The sequence below is a fragment of the Cervus canadensis genome, chromosome 29 (genome assembly GCF_019320065.1).
Source record: "Cervus canadensis isolate Bull #8, Minnesota chromosome 29, ASM1932006v1, whole genome shotgun sequence".
NCBI lineage: Eukaryota > Metazoa > Chordata > Mammalia > Artiodactyla > Cervidae > Cervus > Cervus canadensis.
In genome coordinates this window covers 35,109,056-35,132,035 of record NC_057414.1, presented here as the reverse complement: position 1 = coordinate 35,132,035, position 22,980 = coordinate 35,109,056, and the positions used below count along the sequence as shown (strand labels likewise).

Genomic DNA, 22,980 nt, shown 5'->3' with positions numbered 1-22,980 from the left:
GACATGGGGCCAAATCATGTGGAGAAAGGCCCCAGGCCCAAAATGTCTTCTCAGGTCACTGTCTGATTCCCAGGGGGGGCAAAGAAACCTGAGCCAGCCTCTCCCTTCACTAGACCCTTAAGTTCCAGGTCAGATATTCTCCTCTGGCATGTCATTAAGAAAACCTGGGCACTGCAGGGTTAAGTATGTCTAGGCTCTTTGGGCCCATATAGTCAAAGCTATGGTTTTTCTAGTAGTCATTTATGGATGTGAGAGTTGGATCATAAAGAAGGCTGAGTGCCGAAGAATTGATGCTTTCGAATTGTGGTGCTAGAGAAGACTCCTGAGAGTCCCTTGGACAGCAAGAAGATCAAACCAGTCAAATCTTAAAGAAAATCAATCCTGAATATTCATTGGAAGGACTGATGCTGAAGCTGAAGCTCCAGTACTTTGGCCACCTGACACAAACAGCCAACTCATTGGAAAAGAGACCCTGATGCTGGGAAAGATTGAAGGCAGGAGGAGAACGGACTGCAGGGGATGAGATGGTTGGAAGGCATCATCGACTCAATGGACGTGAGTTTCAGCAAGCTCCGGGAGATAGTGAAGGACAGGGAAGCCTGGTGTGCTGCAGTCTGTGGGGTCACAAAGAGTTGGACACAACTGAGCAACTGAACAACAAAGGCTCTCTGCAGGGTAGAGGGGACCATTTAAGCTAAGGGAATGATTTAGCCCAAGGAAATGTTCAGTCCTGGTCTCTGACTCTCAGGTTAGAAGGTTACCTAATTGGCAGAAACTACTTTGCACTTTTAATAACTGTGTGAACCCAAACCCCACACTGGCTAGAATTTACTAGGTGCCCGCTCTGTGCAGGGCCCTGAGGTGGGCCTGGTGCCCTTCAGGATTGACAGCCAGTGTCCCTGCTCTCTGTCAAGCGAGGGCCCAGACGGAGGGCTGGTGACAGGCTCTGGGTCAGGCGGCCACAGGCAGCCAGGGCGCCAACACACGTGCTGGCCGGCAGCTGCTGTGCCCTGCTAGGTGGTCCTGTCTCAGGAATGAAGCCCTCCAACCACGAGGCTGCAGAGCCCCCTGCCCCCGGTAGGTGCCCCTTCCCACTGGCACCCCCAGAGGGATCCACAGGGGTAGATTGAGCAGGCTGGGCAGGCTTTTCCAGGAAGCAGAAAAAAGCATTATTTACAAAAAACATATTAAAAATACATGAGAGAAATCAGCCCTCCCTCCCACCACCCCCCTCCAGGTGCAGGCTTCCTGTGGGTCCTCATGGGGTCAGAGTCTGAAGAGAGCCGATGTCCACAGACGAGGGAGGGGGCTGCCCAGGTCTGGACCCCGTGTGTCTCTGCTTGGGAAGGCTGCTTGCTTCCAGACTCTGCCCTTTCACAGCTTCCACCCGTGGAAGGGCCAGCTGAGCCATGCTGGGGTCTTCCCGGGGGCTGGTGAAGATGTGAGGAGATGTCAGAGCGGACCTGCCTCTGCAGGGCAGTGGGATGTGTTGGGAAGTCCCGTCCGTGGTCCTGCCGGGCATGAAGTGGGACGTGACATCCAAGTGGTGACTGCAGAGGATTCTCGGGATGAAAAGTCTGGCCCTTAATATTTGTTCCCGGGTCCCAGATCTGTGGGGTGAGAAGGAAGTGTGTTGGTGGAGGGCACCTCATGCTCTGGGGATGGTTCAAGGAGTTGGGGGACAGGCCCAGAACCCTCAACCCAACATCAGGGACAGTGGCTTTGCCCTCCTTCTGGGGTGAGTCAAGCAGGACATTTTCAGAGGTGCTTTTTTAAAACCTCAGGTATATTGATTTACAACATTACATTTGCTTCAGGTGTACAACATCGTGATTCAGAAAGTTTATAGATTTTAAGGAAATCAACCCTGAATAGTCATTGGAACAACTGGCTGCTGAAGCTGAAGCTCCAACACTTTGGCCACCTGATGCAAAAAGCCGACTCATTGGAAAAGACCCTCATGCTGGGAAAGATTGAGGGCAGGAGGAGAAGGGGACAACAGAGGATGAGATGGTTGGATGGCATCACCAGCTCGATGGACATGAGTTTGAGCAAGCTCCGTGAGTTGGTGATGGACAGGGAAGCCTGGCGTGCTATAGTCATGGGGTCACAAAGAGTCGGACACAACTTAGCGACTGAACAGCAACATGATTATTATAAAATATTGGCTCTCTTGCTGTGCTGTACAATACACCCTCGTAGCTTATTTCTTTTATGCATAGTAGCTTGTGCCTCTTAACATTCCTCTACCCTCAGGGGCTCTTTCGTGTGGTCTTCCCAGATAGAGTTTAAGGTTCATGACCCCGCTGGCTCAGAGGGTCAAATCGGCTCCCACCACCTGAATTGCTGATGCTTACGTTTCCTTTACAATAGCCCTGGGGCTCAGTGTTTGTCGCCCCACCCCGTTCCTGGATGGGCAGGGTGAGCAGACCCAGGGGGACTTGCGCTTATGCCCAGGGCTCTGCCGGGGGCCAGGCTCACCTCTTACAGCCTCTGAGCCCCGTGTAGATCATAGTCACTGTCGGAGGAGTTATCAGGCTGGGTGGAGATGCGGTGCAGGGCCCCTTCCAGAGCTGCGGAAAGAAAGCAGCCCGCGTGAGCAGGCTTATCCCTTCAGGACACACAAAGACAGCCCCTCAGAGCCGAGGGCCTTTCAGGGCTGGGAAGATCACAGAGGCTTCCTGAGCTGGTGGCTCAACAGTCCGGCAGGTGTTGTGATCAAATCGGCTAGTGTCCCCTAACGATGCCGAGCGCCAGGCTCCCTGCGGGTTAATTGTCAGTGCCAGCCGGGAAGCATTCAATACAGGGCTCTGCGGGCCGCTGGTGGATGGCTCTGTTCTGCCTCGAAGAATCCGAGGGGCCTCATTTATTGAGAAACAGGTCCTTTGGGTCACAGCGGAGCTGGGCTTTAATGACATCCCGGCACGTTCTTCTCTCCAGCTGAGGGGCCCGTTAAGGCTGTTTGCCTTCCATTACCTGCCGTGACCAGCCGTCAAAGGGGCAGTTTGATCCTCCGCCCCGCTCGGCCTCCCTTCTCCCTCTGGGCAACCATGTGGCCCTCTGTTCGGCCCTGGCGTCATTCCGAGGAGCGCCAGCCGGTGCTTACCTGGATAAGCTGAGATCTGGGAGTTCCTGGGAGGCTGACTGTATTCGTTCTCCACGTGGGAGGCCGTGGCGTTCTCAACCTGGGACCGGACAGTCACCGTGTGGTTGCGATGGAAAGACACTGAGTAGGTGCAGGAGACGGTGTGGTTAGATGTGTTGTTCTGTTCTCCTCCTCCCCGACTGGGGCCTAGAACTCCAGTTTCCTCTTCCCATTGTGTAACGTGGGGACGGGGAGAGGAGGAAAGGACACCCAGAAATCCTTCGGCACATACTTTTTTTTCCTTTCTTCCTGGGGATGCTCATTCTAGCAGGGCTCAAACTTTCATTTCTATTATTTTTTTATGAAATTTTTGGCCACACCCCATGGCATGTGGGCCCTTAGTTCCCCACCAGGGATGGAACACATGTCGGAAGGCGGAGTCTTAACCGCTGGACCAACGGGGATGTCCCAGCACTCAGACTTTCAGAGCAGCTTTGGGTTGGCCAGCAAGCTGATTGGTGGGCAGGCCTTCAGTCGGTCAGTCCTCAATCATTGATCAAGCAGGGATTTGGGACATGAGTGATAGGGCAAATACGGTCCCTGCCCTCCTGGAGCTGAGCGTTTTTACCTTTTAAGAAAGACTTGACAACACAGTTGAAGGATTTGGCCTTCGACGTGTGAAAGGGGAGGATGTGGGGTGGAGACAGGAGGAAGGCTGTGGTTCTACCCACAAAAGTGCTCTGACTGTGGCCAGAAAGAAAGACGATGGGGACCAGAGGTGGGGGTTGGGTTGGCTGCATCCTAATGTCTTAAAACTGGCCTTGTAAAGTCTGCCCTTGATAAAGACACTCCATGAAAAATCTAGCTTGGACCACCCTTCTTCACATATGCCCGTTTTGGAAAGATGAACCATCCAAAAATGCCTGTGAAGGTTCTCTGACAGTTCTGAAGTTAAGATCTATGTCTAGCTTTGCTTAATTCACTGATTCCCAAGTCTCTTTGATCATGGCTTCCTCTTTTCTGAGTACCACCTGCTAGCCCGCGGCCACAGGCACATCTTAGATGAACACAGTGGAGTCGGAGGCCACAGGCAGCCTCTGGCTCCATCCGTGGTCAGCAGTGACCCATGGCCCTGCTCCACCCCCTCCTTCCTGAGCCCCGAGGATGCTGGCCGCGGCCCGGGGAGGATCCTGCCTCCGGGGGATACTTACTGTTCTGGTTCATTCCCGTCGGGCCAATCCACTGGCGCTGCTTCTTCTGGCGGACTGGGTGACAGATGGCAAAAGGCACATCAGTATGCGGGTGGAGGAGTTGAGGAGAGGCATAGGGGAGGGGGACAGGGAAGGAGGGAGGTGGCAGCAGGTGCGTGCTAAGCGGCTGATTTTCCAGGAGAAACAGCGCAAGGTGGGTAGAACTAGAATTCAGACCTGGGAGGGCCGCCAGGGACCCAGCCAACACTGCCCACCTCTGGGCTTTCTCCCACCCGCCTCTCTAATCTCACAGCCTCGTCTCCAAGCGATTGTCTCCCGAGCTCTGCAAGGCCAAGATGACGCCTACTGCATTTCCCGGGTCTGCCCTTGCCCATTCGTTGGATGGGGAAACATGCAGAGCTCAGACAGGAAGTGGCTCCATCAGCTGCAAAGTGGTGGAGCCGACCTGGGACACCTGTCTTCTGAGGTCAGACCCTCTGTACCCATCACAGTCTAAAGAATACCCACACCCTCCCTTGGGCCTGGAGTGGGGTCCCTCTCTGGGCCCCAGGTGTGGGCGAATCAGTGATTTTCCTGCTTGTTGCTTGGAGTAGAGAAGGGCCAGTGGGCAGGAGACGGAGGGGCGGGGCTGGGCCGTGAAGAGGAGGGGCGCCCAGCCGGCTCTCCGGAGGCGGGGACCCTCCCCTGCGGGGCTGACGTGCAGCCCTCCCCGGCAGGGGCTTCAGAGGGAAGCGGCTCAGGGCACCGTCACCTACATTTCTTCACGACCTTCTTGTAGGCCAGGGGGCCACACACGACCAGAAGCACCGCCAGAAGCACGAGGGCCAGGATAATGCTCATCACGGTGCCGGCGCCCAGGCCCGCTCGGCTGGAGTTCTGGCCTGCAGGGGGCAGAGTGGGGTCAGTCCTGGCCCAGGGGCGGGCGGAGGGGGGTACCTCAAAGCTATCCACTCGAGGGAAGCTCCTGGCTGGCTGACTGGAGTCCCCTAGGAATTGGCCAGCATGTGCAGGAGGCGGTTTTCTCTCTGGCTGGCTGTCCATCCATCTCTGAAATCCTCTGCTCCCTGTTCATTTAGCCACCATTTACTATCTCACAACTGATCATCCAGCTCTCATTTACCACTAATGCTATCAACTTTCCACCATTTTCCAGTTACTTATGAGTGATCGCCTTGCCTTCATCTACCAATAGCCATCCACCCATCCATTTCTCTCTTTTGTATATTAGTCCATTACCATTAGTATATAGCAAAGGTGTACCCCATCCTTTGCTTTCCTAACATCCATCTGAAAGAGCAGAAGACGGAATAAGAGCCCTATTATTCACTAGCCTCCTGACAATTACAGCCAGTCTCCTCCTGATGGTTCCTGCTCATTGCCGTCTGAGCACGCTGTCCCCTCTCCCCCAACTTGTCATCTCTCCATCCTGTCCTAGGGCCCTCTCTCTTTAGTCCCTGGACCTGTTCTCCAGAAATAATGCTCATTGACTGAGTCTTAAAACAAAAATCCAGAACCGCCCTCTACCCACCACGGACCATGGCCAACTCACATGTGACAAACACCCTCTTGCAGTGTGACCTTTTCTCCAGAAGCTGGTGGCACTGGGACAGTATCCCCAGGGGACAGTAGAAGCCCCCCAAGGTCTTCTCGCTGGGGTCCAGCCCCTGGTAGAAGCTGACGTTGCCGCACTGCTGCTCCCGGCACACCTCCTCCCACCGTGCCGTGCCCTTGGCCCAGGAACTGTCGCAGAGCGTGCCCCACTGCTGGCCCTGGCGCACTTCCACGGAGCCTTCGCACGTGTCACTGCCCCCCACCAGGCGGCTCTGCACCTTGGGCTGGAAATCTGGGGGGAAAGCAATGGGAGGTGAGGTGGTGGGCTCGGCCGGAGCTCCCTGGGCCCCGAGCCTGCATACCGGGCCACTGGGACCCCGTGACATTGGCCAAGTGTGGGCCCTAACAGGGCCCAGATCTCGGCGGGGGGGGCTTGGGTACCACGTGGGACTGCCTTCCTTTCTGCCTTTCCCTTCTTCTGGCATCCTCTTTGGCATTTTCTCCATCAAGTTCGGTCCCTGGCACCTCTGGGCAGCTGCAACAGCTTGGGCACTTTCAGTGAAAAGGCCAGCAGGGGGGCAGTGTCCGTTGGCAGTGCCCCCCAGCTGCCATCGTCCCCCACCCAGGTGGCAGTAAGAGAAGTGAGAAGTGAGAAATATGCTCCATCTGGGTCTGCTTCCCTCTCTGAAACATCCTCTCATTCTCTTGCTGCTCCCTGGGAGGTGGGAGGGCTTTTCAGAGAGGGGAAACTGAGGCCTGGGGATGAGAAATACCATCTGCTTTGAGTCCCGGAGATTCAGAGCTGGGAACCATACCCAGGAATCCTGCTGCCCAGGCCTCAAGCCTGGAGGGACTGGCTTTCATAAAAGGGCCTGGTGCAACAGAAAATCATTGATGTCTGCTTGTCCGTTTGGCCTGGAAGCCCATGTGTGCTCAGGTCTGAGCACTTTGTGATCTTACCAGCTGTGGCCAGTTGCTATAGCAACATCTATCTTCAAAGCTCCAGTAAATCTTCTACTCAGAAAAAAAAAAAAAAAATCAAAGGCAAGCCCTCTGGGTATGGCTTTGCAGGTTGTAGCCTGCAAGAGGGCTCAGAGCAGAGTGGTGGGTGAGCCTGTGAGCCAGCCAGGTTTTTTCCCCTCTTCTGGCCGAGAGATCCTTGGGGACTACTTCTGCCTGGAGGGGGCAGCATTTCACTAATTCACACCATGAATCCAGTGTTTTGGGGATATTCCTGCTTGCAGGATGGGCCCAGTGTTCCAGAGCAATGCTTCCCAGGTTAGTGCACATGAACCCCTGAGACTTTGCTGAAATGCAAATCTTGATTAGTAGATGGAAGGTGGGGCCTGGGAGTCTGCGTTTCTAACCAGTCAGATGAAGCTGCTAGTCCAGGACCACATTTGGAGTGTATGCATGCTTGGGTGCACACATATGTGCTCAGTCACTCAGTTGTATCCAACTCTTTGAGACCCTATAGACAGTATTCTGCCAGGCTCTTCTGTCCTTGGGATTTCCCAGGCAAGAATACCGGAGTGGGTTGCCATTTCCTCCTTTGGAGGATCTTTCCAAACCAGGGATCGAACTCACATCTCCTGCATTGGCAGGCAGATTCTTTCCCACTGAGCTACCTGGGAAGCCCTCCACACTTGGAGTAACCGAGGTTTATACTACAGACTCTGGAGTGATGCTACTTGAATGGAAACCCCAGCTAGTGTTCTGTGATGCTGAATAAGAAATTTAATCTCTCAGAGCCTCAACTTTCCTATCTGTAAAGTGGGGATAACAATAGCATCCACCTCCTAAGCCTGTTGTGAAAAGGATGGAATGCCCTGGATGGTCCCCAGTGTGATATAAGTGCTCAGTAAGTGTGACTTCTTAAAGTCTGGACTTTACTAGAACATTTGTGATAGGAGCTACTACCTGCTGAGGTCTGCTGTGCTTACCCTTAATTTGACCTCTGGTCCTTTATCCTGTTTCTCTACTGATCCTGGTTTAGGAATCCCCCAGCCCGGCCTCTGGGCTCCTGCCTCAGCCACAGCGGCATCGCTAGTTTCTTCAGGGTGGCAGTGTATGACTCAGCAGCCTCTGCAGGAAGCCCCTGGGGGCTCCACTCTGCCCTCTCTCTACCTCCTATGAGTTACCATTGCTCCAACCTCATCTGTCGCAGTCGCGTAAACTCCCCTCCTGCAAGGCTGGTCTCCTCCAAGTGCTCCATCCTTCTTGGGCCCTTGACACAAGCCACGATCCATCAAAACCACCAAAAGACCCTGCCTCCTCCTGAAAGTCCTGCCCCTCCCCAAGTGGCAGCTGAGGCGGCGGCACATTCGGGCCTGTTCTGCTTTACTTTGTGGAGATTCCCAGGGCCTCGGGTGTGCCACCTCTCCACCCCGCGACCACCCTGCCTCTCAGAGGCCAACGATCAGCTCTCCATTTCCCTGGGTTCTCCATGGCACTAGTGCCCTGCGCTGCATGCTGGGGTTTCAGGGACGTGCGGTAAGTGACGTGACCACGTGGGGACGCCCGTGGGTCTCAGTCGGCTCCCACTCACCAGAACAGATGAGGCCAAGAGCTTGGCCACCCTCCCGGGGCTGCACTTTTCGGAAGCACTGCTCCAGGGAGGCGCATCTCGGGTTCTGGATCTCCCAGCGGATTGGCAAGGGCCTGTGGTCTCCTGGCTCTGGTGTCCAGGCTGCCTCGGTCGCTGGCAGGGGCTTCAGGAAGGAGCCACACTGGAGGGCTGCACAGATGAGTTGCCCCAGGTCCCTGATCTCATCCTGCGGCTCGATGCCAATGGTGCCGCCCAGGCCACCGCTGTAGAACTCCACCAGGCCAGCACACCGCAGGCCCCCGGGCTCTGCCACCAGCTGAAACCTGGGAGGTGCTAGGGGAGAGAAGGGAGGGGGCAGGGACTGAGCGCTGATGACCAGCAGCCAGACCTTCCTTGCTCTGTGGTTCTAACACACAGAGGAACGAGTGACTGGCTGATGACCGTAGGAGGTGGTGAGGTCCCAAATATTGCATGGAACATACGCTACAATTTTTCATGCTTACTTGAAACTCAAGCATAAACATCCTGTGTTTTTATTTGCTAACATCCAGCACCCTACCCCCAGAGCCCTCAGAATCCTTTTACCTGTGGGCTCCGGAGTGGTTGTGGGTGGGGAGGTCGTGGGAGGAGCTGTTGTCCTCGGTGGCTCTGCAAAAAGATGCTCTGGTTAGGGAGAGGCCGGGGCCCCTGGAAGAAGAGAGGGTGTGGGGAGAGCTGGGGGCAACTGTCAGTGTTGAGAAAGGACTGGAAGTCGTGATATAAGTACCACAGGCGCCATTAAACCCACTTGACCCATACGTTGGCCTCCTGCGAGTGCCAGCCCATTTTACAGTTGGGAAAATAGAGGTTAAGAGTAGACAATGAAGTTAGCCATTGGCAGAACCAGTTCCTCTACCCTTTCCATCCCCAGACAGGGGCCAGCACCCTCTCTGCTCTCCCCTTCCTGTTCCCCACAAGTGCATGTTTCTGAGGGGGTGGTTGTAAATCGGTGACCCCTTCCACCTGCTTGCTCAGGCTGCAGGTCACAGGCATGGGCAGGGAGGCTGCCCAGGCCTAGGGAACCCACTGGGCCGGCTAGTCACCCACCTAAGCAGATCAGGGCCAGAGAGTCCGCCCAGCCTTCCTTGCTGCGACTGCAGTTGGAGAAGGACCCCAGCTGTCCATGGCAGGTCACGAAGTTCCGTAATTGCTTCTCTGTGAAGTGACGCAGGGGAGAGAGGATGAAAGGGTCCCCGCACTGCAGCTCCTGGCACAGCTTCGAGAACTCCTTGGGATTCACCAGATGGGGTGAACGCTGGCCCCAGCTCTGGCTGTGCACCGCGCGCCACTGTCTCTCTTGGTAGACCTCCAGACGGCCCTGACACCGTGAGCCAGAGCTGCTTAGTCTCACAGGGAGCCCTAGGAGTCAGAGAGATGGCAAGTGGGAGGTCAGGCTGGACAGGGTCCTCCACAGGGGCCCCTCCCTGTACCCTCCCCACCTGGGACCCCAAGTCAGCCAGGCTGCCTCTACCCACGGGATCCTCCTGCCAGCTTTGCTCCTCCCGTGAGTTTCGTCCTTGGGGTCCCTTCAGGGACTTTCCAGAAACTCTTGCTGGTGCTGCTCTGGTTCCAAGTGGTCCCTTAAAAACCAGGTCCAGGAGGATGGGGCTCAAGACCCCAGGGGAACTTGGAGCAGTGAGCAAGGAGTTTTCAGCACCCACTGCCCAGCAGAATCACTCCCCGCCCCCCACCTTGAAATTCTCTTTCGATAGACCCCAGATAGGGCCCAGCACCTGATTTTTTTCCCTCTATCCAACTTTTAAAATTAGTTTTATTGAGGCATGATCTATCTACAGGGGCAGGCACACATTTTAAAGGCACTGTTCAATGAAATTTGACAAATGTATACACGCTTGCAGCCCCACCGAGCTCCAGTCAAAGAATTTTCCCATCACCCAGAAGTTCCCTTGTGCCCCTTCATAGATTTCCCCGAATCCAGCCTCAGGCTGCCAGCGATCTGCTTTCTGTCACTAGAGATGAGTTCTGCCTGCTCTCAAATGTGATATAAGTGGAATCATGTGGCAGGTCCCATCTGGCTAGCATTTGGAGTTAGCATGTCATCGCAGGCTTCCAGGTCCCAGTCCAGGGACTGCCAAGGACCCCACAGCCCCTTCTGACTACCCGGTAGCTTCAGGAGACCCTATTGCTACATTTATCTCTAAATACATTCAGCCTGATATTATCTTAGGACATGTGAAAAAGAGAGGTCTGTGGTGAAGGGAGCCTGGGGACTGCTGGATTTGAAAATGCTTAACAGAGTTCCTCATTGCAGGACTTCTCAGAGCCTTTACCAGGCCATTGTCCCCTGTCAGGCTCTAAGGTGGGATGTAGTGTGGCCTATGCTTTGTCCAACGAGTTCCATGGAACCCTGTTTGGGAAACACTCACCTCTAGGATTAAAGTCCAAGACATTTAACACACATCACAATCTGAGGCAGCCTCTCTGCAGCCTCTGCTGCAAATGTCTCCGGCCAGGGAGCATCTGGCAGGACTGGGTAGGAAATAGGACTTTGCAAAACGCATTTATGGGCCAGTATACTTTCTGTACCCGATGAGTAGACTGTAATAATAGTTAGCATGAGAACTAGCATTTGCATGGTACTTTATGGCTGTCTAGGGCAGCTCTCTGCAAATGGGCCTCTTTAGGGTGCGTGAGTGTGTGTGCGTGCACACACGCGTCTGCATGCGTGTGTTTGGGGTGTACTCTTTCTCTCTCCCTGTAAGACGGGATTCACTCTGATGAAAAGATGGTAGGTCCCCCTACAGCCTGGTGGAGTTGCAGCCCTGCTCCCTGACCCCTCTCCGCGTGGCTCTTCCTTACCTTGGTCCTCCACCTTGAGCCCTCCGAGGCAGGAAGTGACTGCGGAAAGGAGAGAGGAGGGTCAGGAAGTGAGGTCTCTCCCCTGCTCCCGTCTCCCCACCTCACCTCTACCCGCAGCCTGATCAACGGCCTATTCTGCCCCATGCCGCCGTCATGGGGTTTGGGGACCGGGGTTTTCACATTGAAGGTTGTAACCCTTAGGTGGGTCATGAAATCAATGTTGTGCATTGCAAGCATCAATTTTCTTTCTTGCTTTAAAACTTGACTTTTTCAATGAACATGTGACATTGATTTTCTTTTAGTGCACAGTTCTAGGACTATAAACATACACATAGATCTGCATGATCACTGTCACCATCAAGGTGTACAGTTCTGCACACCCCTCAAAGATTTCCTCCTGCTATTCCTCTGTAGTAATATGCAGCATGGCAACCATCGACTTTTTAAAAATTGTTTAGCAATGCAATCATCAGCTTAAAAAATATTTTTCAAACTTTTGACAGCACCCCATCTTAGTTCCCTAACCAGGGATTGAACCCATGCCTCCTGCATTGGAAGGCAGAGTCTTAACCACTGGACCCACCAGAGAAGTCCCTACAACCCTCAGTTTTTTAAAAAATGAAATGGACAAGAATAGAGAATGTCAGAATGCATCATGTTTTGTGAAGATAAGGCTCAGTTTTTGTGCACTGGGTGTCAATATAAAAATGTCCTGAGTGTCACTTTCAATCAAAAAAAAAAAAAAAATCGAACATCTTAGTTCTAGAGAGCTGAGAAACGAGCCAGCATGGGAACCTAGGACATTTTGGTACTTTGTAGAATTCCCAAGGCAGGATAGAAACGAAGCAATTTCTCTTCAACTGCTCCCAGTTTAGGAGGAGGAAATCGGAGCTCAAAGAGGCAGTGGGACTTGCCCAAGATCAAGCAGTCGGTTGGTGAAGGAGCCCAGTGGACATGTGTTTGGGGAGAACTGGTCTACCCTTTGGCCAGGCTCCTGCCTGGGCTCCTTCAATAGGAATGTGGGCCCCTAGGAAGTCCCACTTCCTCCCAGCCTCGTCTGGAAGGAGCAAGTGGTCAAAGCAGCTAATCGTCAGCCTCTTGGCAGAGCAGTTCATGGCTGACTCAAGGGTAGCTGGGAAAGGTTTGATATGGGTGGGTACGAGTGGGATGGCACACTTGTGCAGCCTCCAAGCCCACCCTCCACATTTACTGCTGGGCATCATCAGTCGTGGAACAAGTGGTTTGGTTTCTGTCTGCCCCCAGGGGCTTGCTTCTCAACTAGGAACTGGGGACACTATTGGGCCAGGGTGGGTACTTTATATAGTAAAGGGCTGTGTTTAAGTTGCTTTTGAGAGATTGTTGCTGGCTGTAAAAAAGCCTAGTTTTGCCTGAGTGTTCTGAACCTGATGGTAGAATTTTAAAGGAAGTCATGCCCCACCAGCCCGCCCTCTCTTCCAACCAAGATTCCTTGCAATGACTTGGCAACCTGTGGTAAGTTTCATCCATCCCGGCAAGAGCCCACCATAGTTGTCCTGAGAGTCCTGGGCCTCGGAAAGGGAGGGTATTTCTAATGCAGAGACTGTGTCAGGCCCAGAGCTCTGCTCTCAGCTGGGAGAGGGTTGACCAGCTATCAATCATCCAATCCACTGCAATGGGCAGGATGGCCTCAGGAGGACATGGTGAAGACACTTGGCTCACTTGGTGACAAGGAGGCAGGAGGCCCTTTGTTTTGCCCTCACCTTTTACCCCTGACCTCTTACCTCCCTTGGTGCCAATTCCCAGTGGGAATGGGGCTGTCTACTTTTAGGGAGTCATTTCTTTGGCTAAACCCTGAGAGTTGAGGCAGCTTGAAGTGGCATTCATGAGAAGAGGGGACCTAAAGATCCACCCTTTGGTGCTCAATGCTGCAGGAAAGTTTCTCAGGCAGTGAGGCCCTTCGCGGGGTCTGAGTAAGACCTCTGCCACATCCTTGGCCCCTCTGAGCCTCAGTTTCCTTGTCTGTGGCATGGGAGCAAGAAAGGGACCAGCTTTATAGCAATGTCATGAGGATGAGATGAAGCAATCTATGTGGAAGCCTTGGCCCAGGGCCTTCCTGGCCAGCATTTTCCATCCGGCATTCCGTGCTCAGATCTGGTGTTGCTGGCTGTGGAGCTGGCTGGGCCTGTGGCCCAGGTGGGTGGACTGCAGGCCTGCCTGGGGTTTTCCCAGGGGGAGGGGTCCATGTCTGGATGCTTGGAGAGCTGGATCACAGGGCTCGCTGCCCCCCTTTCCCACCTGGGAACTTCGTATTCCCAAAGTCACCACAGCCAACCTTTGTTAACAGCAGCTATCAACTACTGAACACCTACTGTATACTCAGCCCTCGGGAGGGTAGTTCCTTACAGATGTGGTTGTTCATCTTTCACACGGCCCCACAATGTGAGCTGAATATGTGTTCGATATAGATGTCTGTTCAGGGTGACACCACTAGATCCTAGATTCGGACCACAAGTCTGCCTTCCAAACCCACCTCTCTGCTTTCTGCCACCGATCTGGGCCTCCAAAGTGCCAAGTCCTCAGAACGGACAAACGAGCAGAAATGGACATGACTTAGACCCTGACTCTGCTGCTGGAGCCTCTAGACCCAGAAGCCCCTGAGGGCAGGGACTGGGCCTGACCATCCTTGCCGATCTCACGTGGAACAGCCAGAGAACATCCTCAGGAAAGACTGCACAACCTGAGAACCAAGGACAAATCTAAAAGAGAAAACGCCCGGTGGAGACAAGGCATCTATGTGATCCGGAGCTTCACCTTCCTTCTGTGAGCCTGACTGGCCTCAGGGGAGCAGCATTGCTTGTCACCATCACTGTCACCATCATCACCATTGCCATCACCACTATCACCCTCACAACACAGTCACCATCACCATTGCTGCCACCATCACCGTCAACATAATCACCACCACTGTTGCCATCACCCCCACCTCTACCATCACCGTAAACACTTCTATAGTTCGTACTTTCTCCCAGACATTTTTATACGTGATCTCTCTCAAACCTCACCGCAGCTCTGTGAAGCTGGCACTGTTATTTTGACCTTCTCATTTGATAGATGAGGGCACGGAGAGATTAAATAACCTGTTAAGCAACTGGTGAGCACTGGGGCCAGGCCTCCAAGCCAGGCCACCTGGCACAGTGTCTGTGCTTCTGACGCTGGGCTGAGCTGCCTCCCTTCCCTTCAGTGGAAGCCTGTGCTGGCCTGCTCTGTGTCTCACTGATTCCTGCGTATTCCTGGCATGCACACCTGATGAAAAGGAGTGAATTTTTAATCCCCTTCAGTCAGCGAAACAGCCTATGGGAAGACTTTCCCTGCTGTGTGATCTTGGCAAATCACTCAACCTCCCTGGGTTTGATTTCCTTGTTTATAAAGCGAAGACCTTAGATTCCACCCTCCCTCACCTTCCTTTCAGTTCCAACTTCCAGGATCTATAATCTCTGGTTCCTGATGTATCTCAGGCACAGGCAGGCAGGCGTGGGCAGGTGAGATGCACGACTGACTAGGAGGCTTCCTGGGTGCTGCTTCTTCCTGTCTGTCCAGGGATCTGCCCGCTTTTGATTTGTCCACAACTTATTTTCATTCTTTCTTTCAACTGCTTCTCACAGGGGCTGGACCAGCATCCTCCTTCCCTGAACCCTGCAGACTGTGCTCAGACCCCCTCCCTGGCTACACCTTAGCCTGGCCCCTGCTTGCAACCAGAGGTCCAAGGCTTTGCTGCTGCAGCAGCAGAAGCCTGGGGACCCTGCAGACCATAAGGGACACTAGTCATGGAAGCATCACGCCATTCCCCAATCCATCATCTACCACCACAATCCGAGCAGCCAGGGCCAGGCCCCTTCCTTCCCGTGCCAGCCTCTCCTCGGGGCCCCCACTATTTCAGGCTTAGATTGGCTGAGCCAGGGAAAGCTTGGGGCTGAAAAAGCCAGAGAGGCAGTAGGAAGGTTTTTTCATGCTCCCCGAGCTCCTCTCCTCATCTCTGCCTTTCCAGAGATTTAGCTGTTTAGACCCTGCTGCCCTAAGGAGGTCTCGGGTGGGGAGTCAATGAATTTCTGAAAGCAACTCTGAGGCTTTTATGCACTCATCCCCTCCCTTGCTTCTCCTCTTGCACCCGTCCCCTCCCCCAGCCCCCCATTCTGGATGGTTCTCTCCTTGGCTCCCTGTACTACAACACTTTGAGCTGCATCAGACCACAGACGAGTTTTATTTTCTCAGCAAAGTATTAAAAAAAATGGGGGAGGGGAGCCTGTTATTTTTAAAGGTTTCTTTTTGTTTTCTTTTTCCTCTTCTTATTTTTTTTTCGGCCTCATACATAGCATGCAAGATCTTAGTTCCCTGACCAGGAATCAAATTTGTGTCCCCTGCAGTGGAAGCACAGTCTTAACCACTGGACCACCAGGAAAGTCCCTTGCTTTTCTTTTTTATAATAAATCCCAAGATCGAGATATTTTTGAAAAACAAGTTTTCTGTGGCTCAGGCGATAGAGAATCTGCCTGTAATGCAGGAGACCCGAGTTCAGTCCCTGTATCAGGAAGATCCCCTGTAGAAGGGAATAGCTACCCACTCCAGTATTCTTGCCTAGAGAATTCTATGGACAGAGGGGCCTGACAGGCTATAGTCCATGGGGTAGCAGAGTCAGACACGACCAATTGACTTAACTCTGTTTCTGGTCATCCGGGGCTGCATTGCCTTGAGCCTAAGGGCAGTCAGTTCTATCCAGGTTTGCTAGCGTCCTTGGGGCACCCTACTGTCCCCCTGCATCTGGAGAGCCTCAGCTGCAAACATATGATGGTTTCTGCAGCGAAACATGAATTTTCACACCAAGTGGGATGCGTGAAGATTATAAATAGTCTCCTATTCATTCAGGTCAGGATTTGCAGTGTATGCATTTGCTGGAAATTTACAAATACTTTTTGGAATTGCAGATGCAAGCTGGTGGGCCTGTATTATTGGTTCCACTTTACAGCAGAGCCTGAACTTGGCTCAGGCTGCTGGCTTCAGAGACTGTACCCTTGATGCCGGCCTCAGACCCACCCGTGGGCCCTCCTAGACCCGCGAGCATCTCTGCTCACAGCCCCTATATACTGAGAAATGGAGGCAAGAGTGAGGCCCGCCTCGGGGAGCCCTGCCTTGCGAGGGTCCAGTGGGCACGGGGATCCCAGGGAGGCGCTGGGACTTCACTGGTGATAAAAACAGGGACAGCCACCTCTTATCCCATGTAGACCCCCGGACCAGGGTTTTACACGGGAGACCCCATTTCTTCCCTACATCCTCAATCATGGGGTCTTATCTTCACTCTGTTTTCCAGATAAGGAAACTTACAGACCAATTTAGTATGGTTAGGAAACCAGATGTTCCCTTTTTTCCATTAACAGTGATTCCCTTTAATGGTCCCTAACATTCTCATCAATTTACAGCAAACAGTATGTCCACTGCCTTTGGGGCGCTTTCTGTATTTTCCTTCCCTCGGCCTCTGATGAGAGGCTGGGTCAGGAGGCCAGGAATCCTGGTTTTCTGACACGACACTTGTCACTGGAGCCCTGTTAATCTGAATCTGTATCAGGGCTTCAGGGAAACAAAGATCACAAAGGGCCAAAATTCTGTTTCTCTGGTGCAGCACCAGATGAAGGGTTGGTTTTTGGTTAGAGGACTTTTTATGTGCAAAACGCTCAGAGAATCACACAGGGCTCATGCCAGGAGAAGCCTGGAGGCTGGAGCCCACAGAAGGAGCAGCGGATTCGGGTCTCTAATCTCACCCACCCAGAGCCTGCGCCAACGAGTGACAGCGAGCAGCTCCTGGGCAGAAACGGCCTTCGTATCTGAACTGCGATTCCACGTTCTCCCTGGTGGTCTTGTGTGTCTGATTGAATTTGCATGAGTTTCACACTTGCCGTATGTGGTTCCACTGTCACACGGACCAGCCCTCCTTTCTTTTCAGAGCCTCACTTACTCCAAAGCCTGCACAAGGGCTCGTCCTTTCCATCCACAGCCCTGTGAAGAAGGGACGGAGCCCATCTCTACTTTCAGATCAAGAAACTGATGGTCAGAGAGGCTGAGCGACTAGCCCAAGGTGGTAGGGTCAGGACAGAAACCCCCATCACCATCATTTGACAGAGCCCTATGGGGCTCTACCACTGGGAGACCCCAGAGCCTGCTGGCCCCGAAGTACAGATGGGGAAACTGAGGCCAGAGAGAAGGAGGGCTTCACCCCACAGGGGTGTCTGTTGCCTTTGCCGACCGTCACCGATTTCCCGTTTTGTTCCCACCACACATCTCCCAGTTGTGCTCCCAGGGAGAAGGGAGTACCAGGGTTCCTGTGGGAACGTGAGGGTCAAGCTCCCCAGGGGTACACAGCAATGGCAGGGCAGGAGTGGTAAAAGCGGTGGTTAGAGGAAGTAACACTGGGCCACGGCCCCCACTCTGTCTGCAATTCAAAGCCAAAACGAAGTCTTTTCTGACACATTTGGTGGGAAGGTATTTATGCTTTTAGTGCGCAAACGTAGTTGCACTGCAGAAATGGGAATGTGTTTGATTACAGCGTGTCGTCCAGACCTCCTTGTGTGTTGTGAGCACACAGCACATACACAACAGTACCTTCCACCGCCTGGAAAATTCTGAGTTTCCAAACGCATCCGGCCAGAGGTTCAAGATAACGGCTTGTGGACCTCGAGAGGTCCCGTTTCTCTCCAGGGTGCTCAGCACCCTCTTTCCTTGGCTTGGCCCCAGGTGCCTCAAGTTTGTTGGAGAAAATGCCCCGTCCTCACGGAGGCCGTCATGGCTGCCCTGCCACCAGCCTACATGTGACTGCCACCTTCCTTCCTGGGCCTGTATGGTGCAGTGGAATCATTCACTTCCTATGTGTATTTTCTCAAATGTGATCTTCTTATGAGACCCTCTGCACCCTCTCTGGGTACAGCACAGCCCCCAGAGCCCCTAACCCCCTACCCCAAATCACTCCTGACCTCCTAACACCAATATAATCCTTGACTTATCTTGTCTCTTGTCTATCTCCCCATCACACCTCCGACTACGATGTCAGCTCCAGCTGGACAGGAATTTTGAGTGTTCACTGCTGTATCCCTGGCACTTAGAATAACAGGTGCTTGATAAATACTTGCTGTCTGAATGAATGAATGAACCAGATTTAAGGATAACAATTATCCTTTGAGATGGGCGCAGTGGTTATCCCCATTTTATAGGTGAGAAGGCTGAGTCTCAGAGGCATGCTCCTGTCATTTGTGAGTGATCTCAAAGACATCAAACCCGGTTCTGCATTGCTTCAAAGCCCCACTGGCCTTAGAACGTGTGCACGCACAACACAGGTACACATATAGTGCGCACACACACACACAAGCTCACAAGGTACCCACATGCATGCACATAGAATAGGCTTTCAATCCTTTTGTAGGATGGCGAAGTCCCTCCGTGGTCCCCTGGTTGCTGCAGGGAAACCCCTCTGAGCTGTTGGCACAGGACTGAGTGACCAGAGGGGTCAGTGGGGGCCCTGAGCTCCCAGGTCCCCTGCTCCCCGCTGGAGGTGGGGAGCTCGGGGCTTCTGGGGGCCTGATTCTTTGCACTCAGAGCCTCTTGAGGCCTTGCACAATGGCCTCAGCTCTGCAGCCTGAGACTTCAGACCAGGTGGCTGGCTCTCAGTGGGCACCCCCTCTCCCCACCTCCACTGTGGACATCCAGCCCCTCTAGGCCTGTCCTGCTTGTTGCCTTCACCCTCCACGTGCCCTCTGCCTGGATCACTCCTCCCACTTTTCCCTGCCTGACTGGATGCTTCCATCATTCGGGTCTCAGATGAGACATCGTCTCATCAGAGAGCAGCCCCTCAGACTGGGGGCCCCGTCAAATGTGAACCTGGTCCCAGAGGTTCAGCGGTTACTGTTTCCTTCATCACACTAATGACAAAATTCAGAAATTTGTAAAATTTTGGGTGCTCCCTCCATAAGGGGGGCTCTTGTCCGGTTCACTGCTGTATCCCCAGAGTTTTACACAGAACTGGACACATAGTAGATGCTCAATAAATATATGGAGATGAAGAAATGAACGAATCATCAGCCAGAACAGGAGGATTGGAGGACAGAAAGCCTGATCGCTAGGCTCAAGTCTTCCCCACTGGGTCCTGCCTCACCTGGTTTCTTGTTGACTCTGATAATAATGATAATAATAAATTCACATAATAAACAATAAATAATCTTTATGATAAATTATATAATAAATTTATATATTTATTATGTATTATGTATACATAGGCTTTCCTGGTGGCTCAGATGGTAAAGAATCTGCCTGCAATGCAGGAGACCTGAGTTCAATCCCTGGGCTGGGAAGATCCCCTGGAGAAGGAAATAGCAACCCGCTTCAGTATTCTTGCCTGGAGAATTTATTATGTATAAATAATACATAAGTTATATAATTATGTTACTATATAAATTAATTAGTTATTATTATTAATGCTTACTGAGCACTTACTATACAAGCTAATGTTCCTACTGAAATCTACATTCATTGATTCATTTAATCCTTACAAATCGCTATAAGACAGGTGCTATTATCATTCGAGTTTTGCATAGGAGGACACTGAAGCTTACAGAACGAGTCCATAGTCACCTAACTGGCAAGGGAGGAGACCAGAATTCAGACTGCTGAGTCCGTGAGTTTACCGCGCCTTAGTGTCAGTTTCTGGAACCCTGGTGGCTAGACCTGAGTGGCTGGGTCGTGATCAGAGCTGCCTCCACGCCCCACCTGCAGCAGGTGAGCCCCCGGCAGGTTGAAGCTAAGAGCAGCTGTGGAGGAAAGCAGGCCATGGTATCTCCATGTACCAAAGGTCCCCAAGCCACGGGCACAACTTTGGTGGCCAGACAGGAGGCCGAAGCATCCCCAGGGCTCTGGCGTTGGGTCATCTCTGCTTAGAACAGCTTGAAGGGTGCCTGTGCTGCTTGCCTCCAGTCCAGCCCAACCCGGGCCTAGGTGTCCCCAGCCCTTGGTGGCTGCCTGTCTGCTGGAGGCGGTCGTGTCCTGCGGCCATTTTCCTAGTCGTGGGAGTGGCTTTGGTGTGTCTTTGCTCTTGGCCGGGGCCACGGAGGGGCTCCAGGGGAGCAGGAGCGCTGGGCTGGGGGGGCTCTGCAGCTCACCAGCTGCTCCTCCTGGACTTCAGTTTTCCATACTGTAAAATGGGGCAATGGGCCCTGCTTACTAGGCGTTTACTAGGCTACCTGCTTACTAGGCTGTTGTGACGCTTTCAGAAGAAAATGGCTTTCAAAGTATTTCTTAAGCTGTGGCCCACTGAACAGTGGAAATGTTTATTATCCATCAGTTATACCCACACACATACACACTGGGAACCCTGTGCTCCTGGACTTCCGGATGGTTCTTACACTCTGGTGAGGGCCCTGCCTTTTGGACTCTGGGCTCCGCTGGGCCTGATCCTGCCAAGAGCCTTGCCCCTGATGGGATTCAGGGGGAGGCCTACAGAGAAGGATCCCACCCCCACCTTCAGCTGGGAATTTGGCCAGACCCTTGACCCAGTGGGGTCAGAGGCCACAGGTAAGGAATAGGTTGGGGAGGAGGTGGGGATTGTGTACTTAGTCGCTCAGTTGTGTCTGACTCTTTGCCACCCCATGGACTGTAGCCTGCCAGGCTCCTCTGCCCCTGGGGATTCTCCAGGCAAGAGTACTGGAGTGGGTTGCCATGCCCTCCTCCAGGGGATCTCCCCAACTCAGGGATCGAACCCAGGTCTTCTGCACTGCAGGCAGATTCTTTACCGCCTTTACCTCCCCCTTCCCTGAACCACCAGGGAAGGGGGAGGCTTAGGACCCTGGTTTTTTGAATCTCCAGGGCCAAGGAGGCCACAGCAGCTGCTCAGGAGGGTACTGGAAAGTAACCAGGGCCCATCCCTCAGCCTCCACCCTGGGGACAGAAAGCATTTTGCATCTCCTGCAGATTCATGGAAGAACAGTCATGAGAACATGTGTGCACATGAGCCATCACCACATGCCCGGGGGGGAAGGCAAGTTACATGCAGAAGCCATGTTTTGCTATGAAAACACACACATGTACTCACACACTTCTCACACACATATTCACACATACACACCCTTTTCTAGAAGGGACTGAGGTGCCCCGCTAAGCAGGCTATGTCCCCTGAGTCCTTTCCTCCTAAACTGGGAAGCTTCAAGCTGCCATCTGTTCTCACCTGTTCCTGTCCTGAGTCAATCACCTCTCTCAACTGCCACACCTTCCAAACCCTTGAGAAGTGGTCAGATCTCACCCAGTTCACCCCCTGCATTTTATAAATAAGGAGGTAGAAGCCTGGAGAGGCTCGAGTCCTATTTGGGCCGTACAGGGCCAAACTTAAACCCCAGAGTTCAGACCACAAAGTACACTGCTCTCCCCCGTCTCCCGCTTGCTCAGGATCCTCCCCATTGGCCATTGTCGGTGATGCCCCAGCAGCAGCCCTCCAGTCCCGAGCTAGTGTCCCAAGACCTCAGGGATGGAGGGCTGCCTCTTCCACCATCTCCCCTCCGGCAGACAGGAGGCCCCAGGCTCACCCACCCCAAATCTTATCCCCGGCCAGCTTCTCCAGAGGCCCCAGGTCATTTCCACAGTCACCCTTGGGTAAGAGTTAGGAAGTCCCTCATCCAGGTCTGGAGTGACAGCAGACCCAGTGTGAGCTCACCTCTGGCTGGGAGGCCTGGCTGAGGCCCCTAGGATGAAAACAGAGCGACTAGGAACTAAGACTTATGTTTTTGACATCTGCTCAACTGCAATCCGGTCCCCACCCGGCCTCGGCCCGCCCTGTCCAAAGCATCACCAGAATTGCCCAGGAGACGGTGAGTTTTCCCGTCCCTGGAGGCCCCCAAGTAAAGCTGGACACTCATAAGGCAGGGGTGAGGGTGGGTAGCTGCAGAGGGAAGCCGGCATTGAATGAGAGCTGGACAACTTGAATTCTAGGCTCAGAGCCTGATCTGAGGATGGATTCCACCTGGAAGGGGACAGTAAGGTCCCCAACCCTCCAAAAGCGCAAGAGAGAAGGAAAGGTAGGGCCCTTGTGGTGGAACAAGCAGGGCCCAGAACCAAGCTGGGGCTGGGGGATAAGACAGGGATCCTGTGGCCCCAACCCTCCGTGATACTCCAGAGAGGTGACATGCGGGCCTGAGTCAGACCGAGGGATCGGATGCTGACATCTTCTCCCTTGTACCCCGAGCCCAGGTACCCCCGGCAGACACCCCAGAAGGGGTACTCACCCAGCAACTCCAGCAGGTACAGGGCGGCCAGTGGCGGATGCTGAGACCCCATGGGCGCGGCCTCCTCCCGCCTCAGCCTCCGCAAGCTCAGCGCCCAAGTTGAGGTTGTCTGGCCCTGTGTCTCCGTCTCTGGGAGGAGGGGGCGGGGCAGACAGGGCTCAGGCAGGGGTGGGACAGGGGAGCAGGCAGTGCGGGGCCTGCGTCACCCCTGTTTGAAGTTGAAACTGTCAACTTCCTCCTCGGTAAAAAACCATCTGCCCCAGTTCGATTAGCGGTCCTGGTCTCTGCCAGCTTCCTGCCCAGGATGCCTGGGCCTGGGGCAGTGCCTATGGCCTGGGGATGGGGTGGGGGGGATGGGGCGGTCCTACACCAGGCTGAAGGGAGGGAGGCCTGGGGGGATTGAGGGGGAAAGGGGACACAGCTCACCAAGTGAGCTCTTAGCTG

At 53.6% G+C, this 22,980-nt stretch overlaps 1 protein-coding gene across 1 annotated transcript; it reads right to left on the bottom strand.

Moving 5' to 3' along the window:
- Positions 1-1,431: 1,431 nt before the first annotated feature.
- CD5 (CD5 molecule) lies at positions 1,432-22,682 on the bottom strand. Its single transcript, XM_043452500.1, has 11 exons — positions 22,537-22,682; positions 11,255-11,293; positions 9,482-9,793; positions 8,981-9,043; positions 8,396-8,728; positions 5,846-6,139; positions 5,052-5,177; positions 4,297-4,350; positions 3,107-3,226; positions 2,482-2,573; positions 1,432-1,610 (listed from the first exon to the last, which is right to left on the bottom strand). Exons 1-10 carry the CDS (start codon positions 22,586-22,588, stop codon positions 2,485-2,487), a joined length of 1,482 nt encoding a protein of 493 aa, XP_043308435.1. The 5' UTR covers positions 22,589-22,682; the 3' UTR covers positions 1,432-1,610; positions 2,482-2,484.
- Positions 22,683-22,980: the final 298 nt, after the last annotated feature.

What these genes read in the sequence shown, in the direction of transcription:
- CD5 (XM_043452500.1), bottom strand. Translation starts at nt 22,588, where the DNA reads ATGGGGTCTCAGCATCCGCCACTGGCCGCCCTGTACCTGCTGGAGTTG. An exon ending in AACCACTCCGGAGCCCACAG is followed by an intron (nt 8,729 to 8,980) that starts GTAAAAGGATTC and finishes TCTCTCCCCTAG; the next exon opens with CACCTCCCAGGTTTCAGCTG. An exon ending in TCTTGGCCTCATCTGTTCTG is followed by an intron (nt 6,140 to 8,395) that starts GTGAGTGGGAGC and finishes CTTTCCCCCCAG; the next exon opens with ATTTCCAGCCCAAGGTGCAG.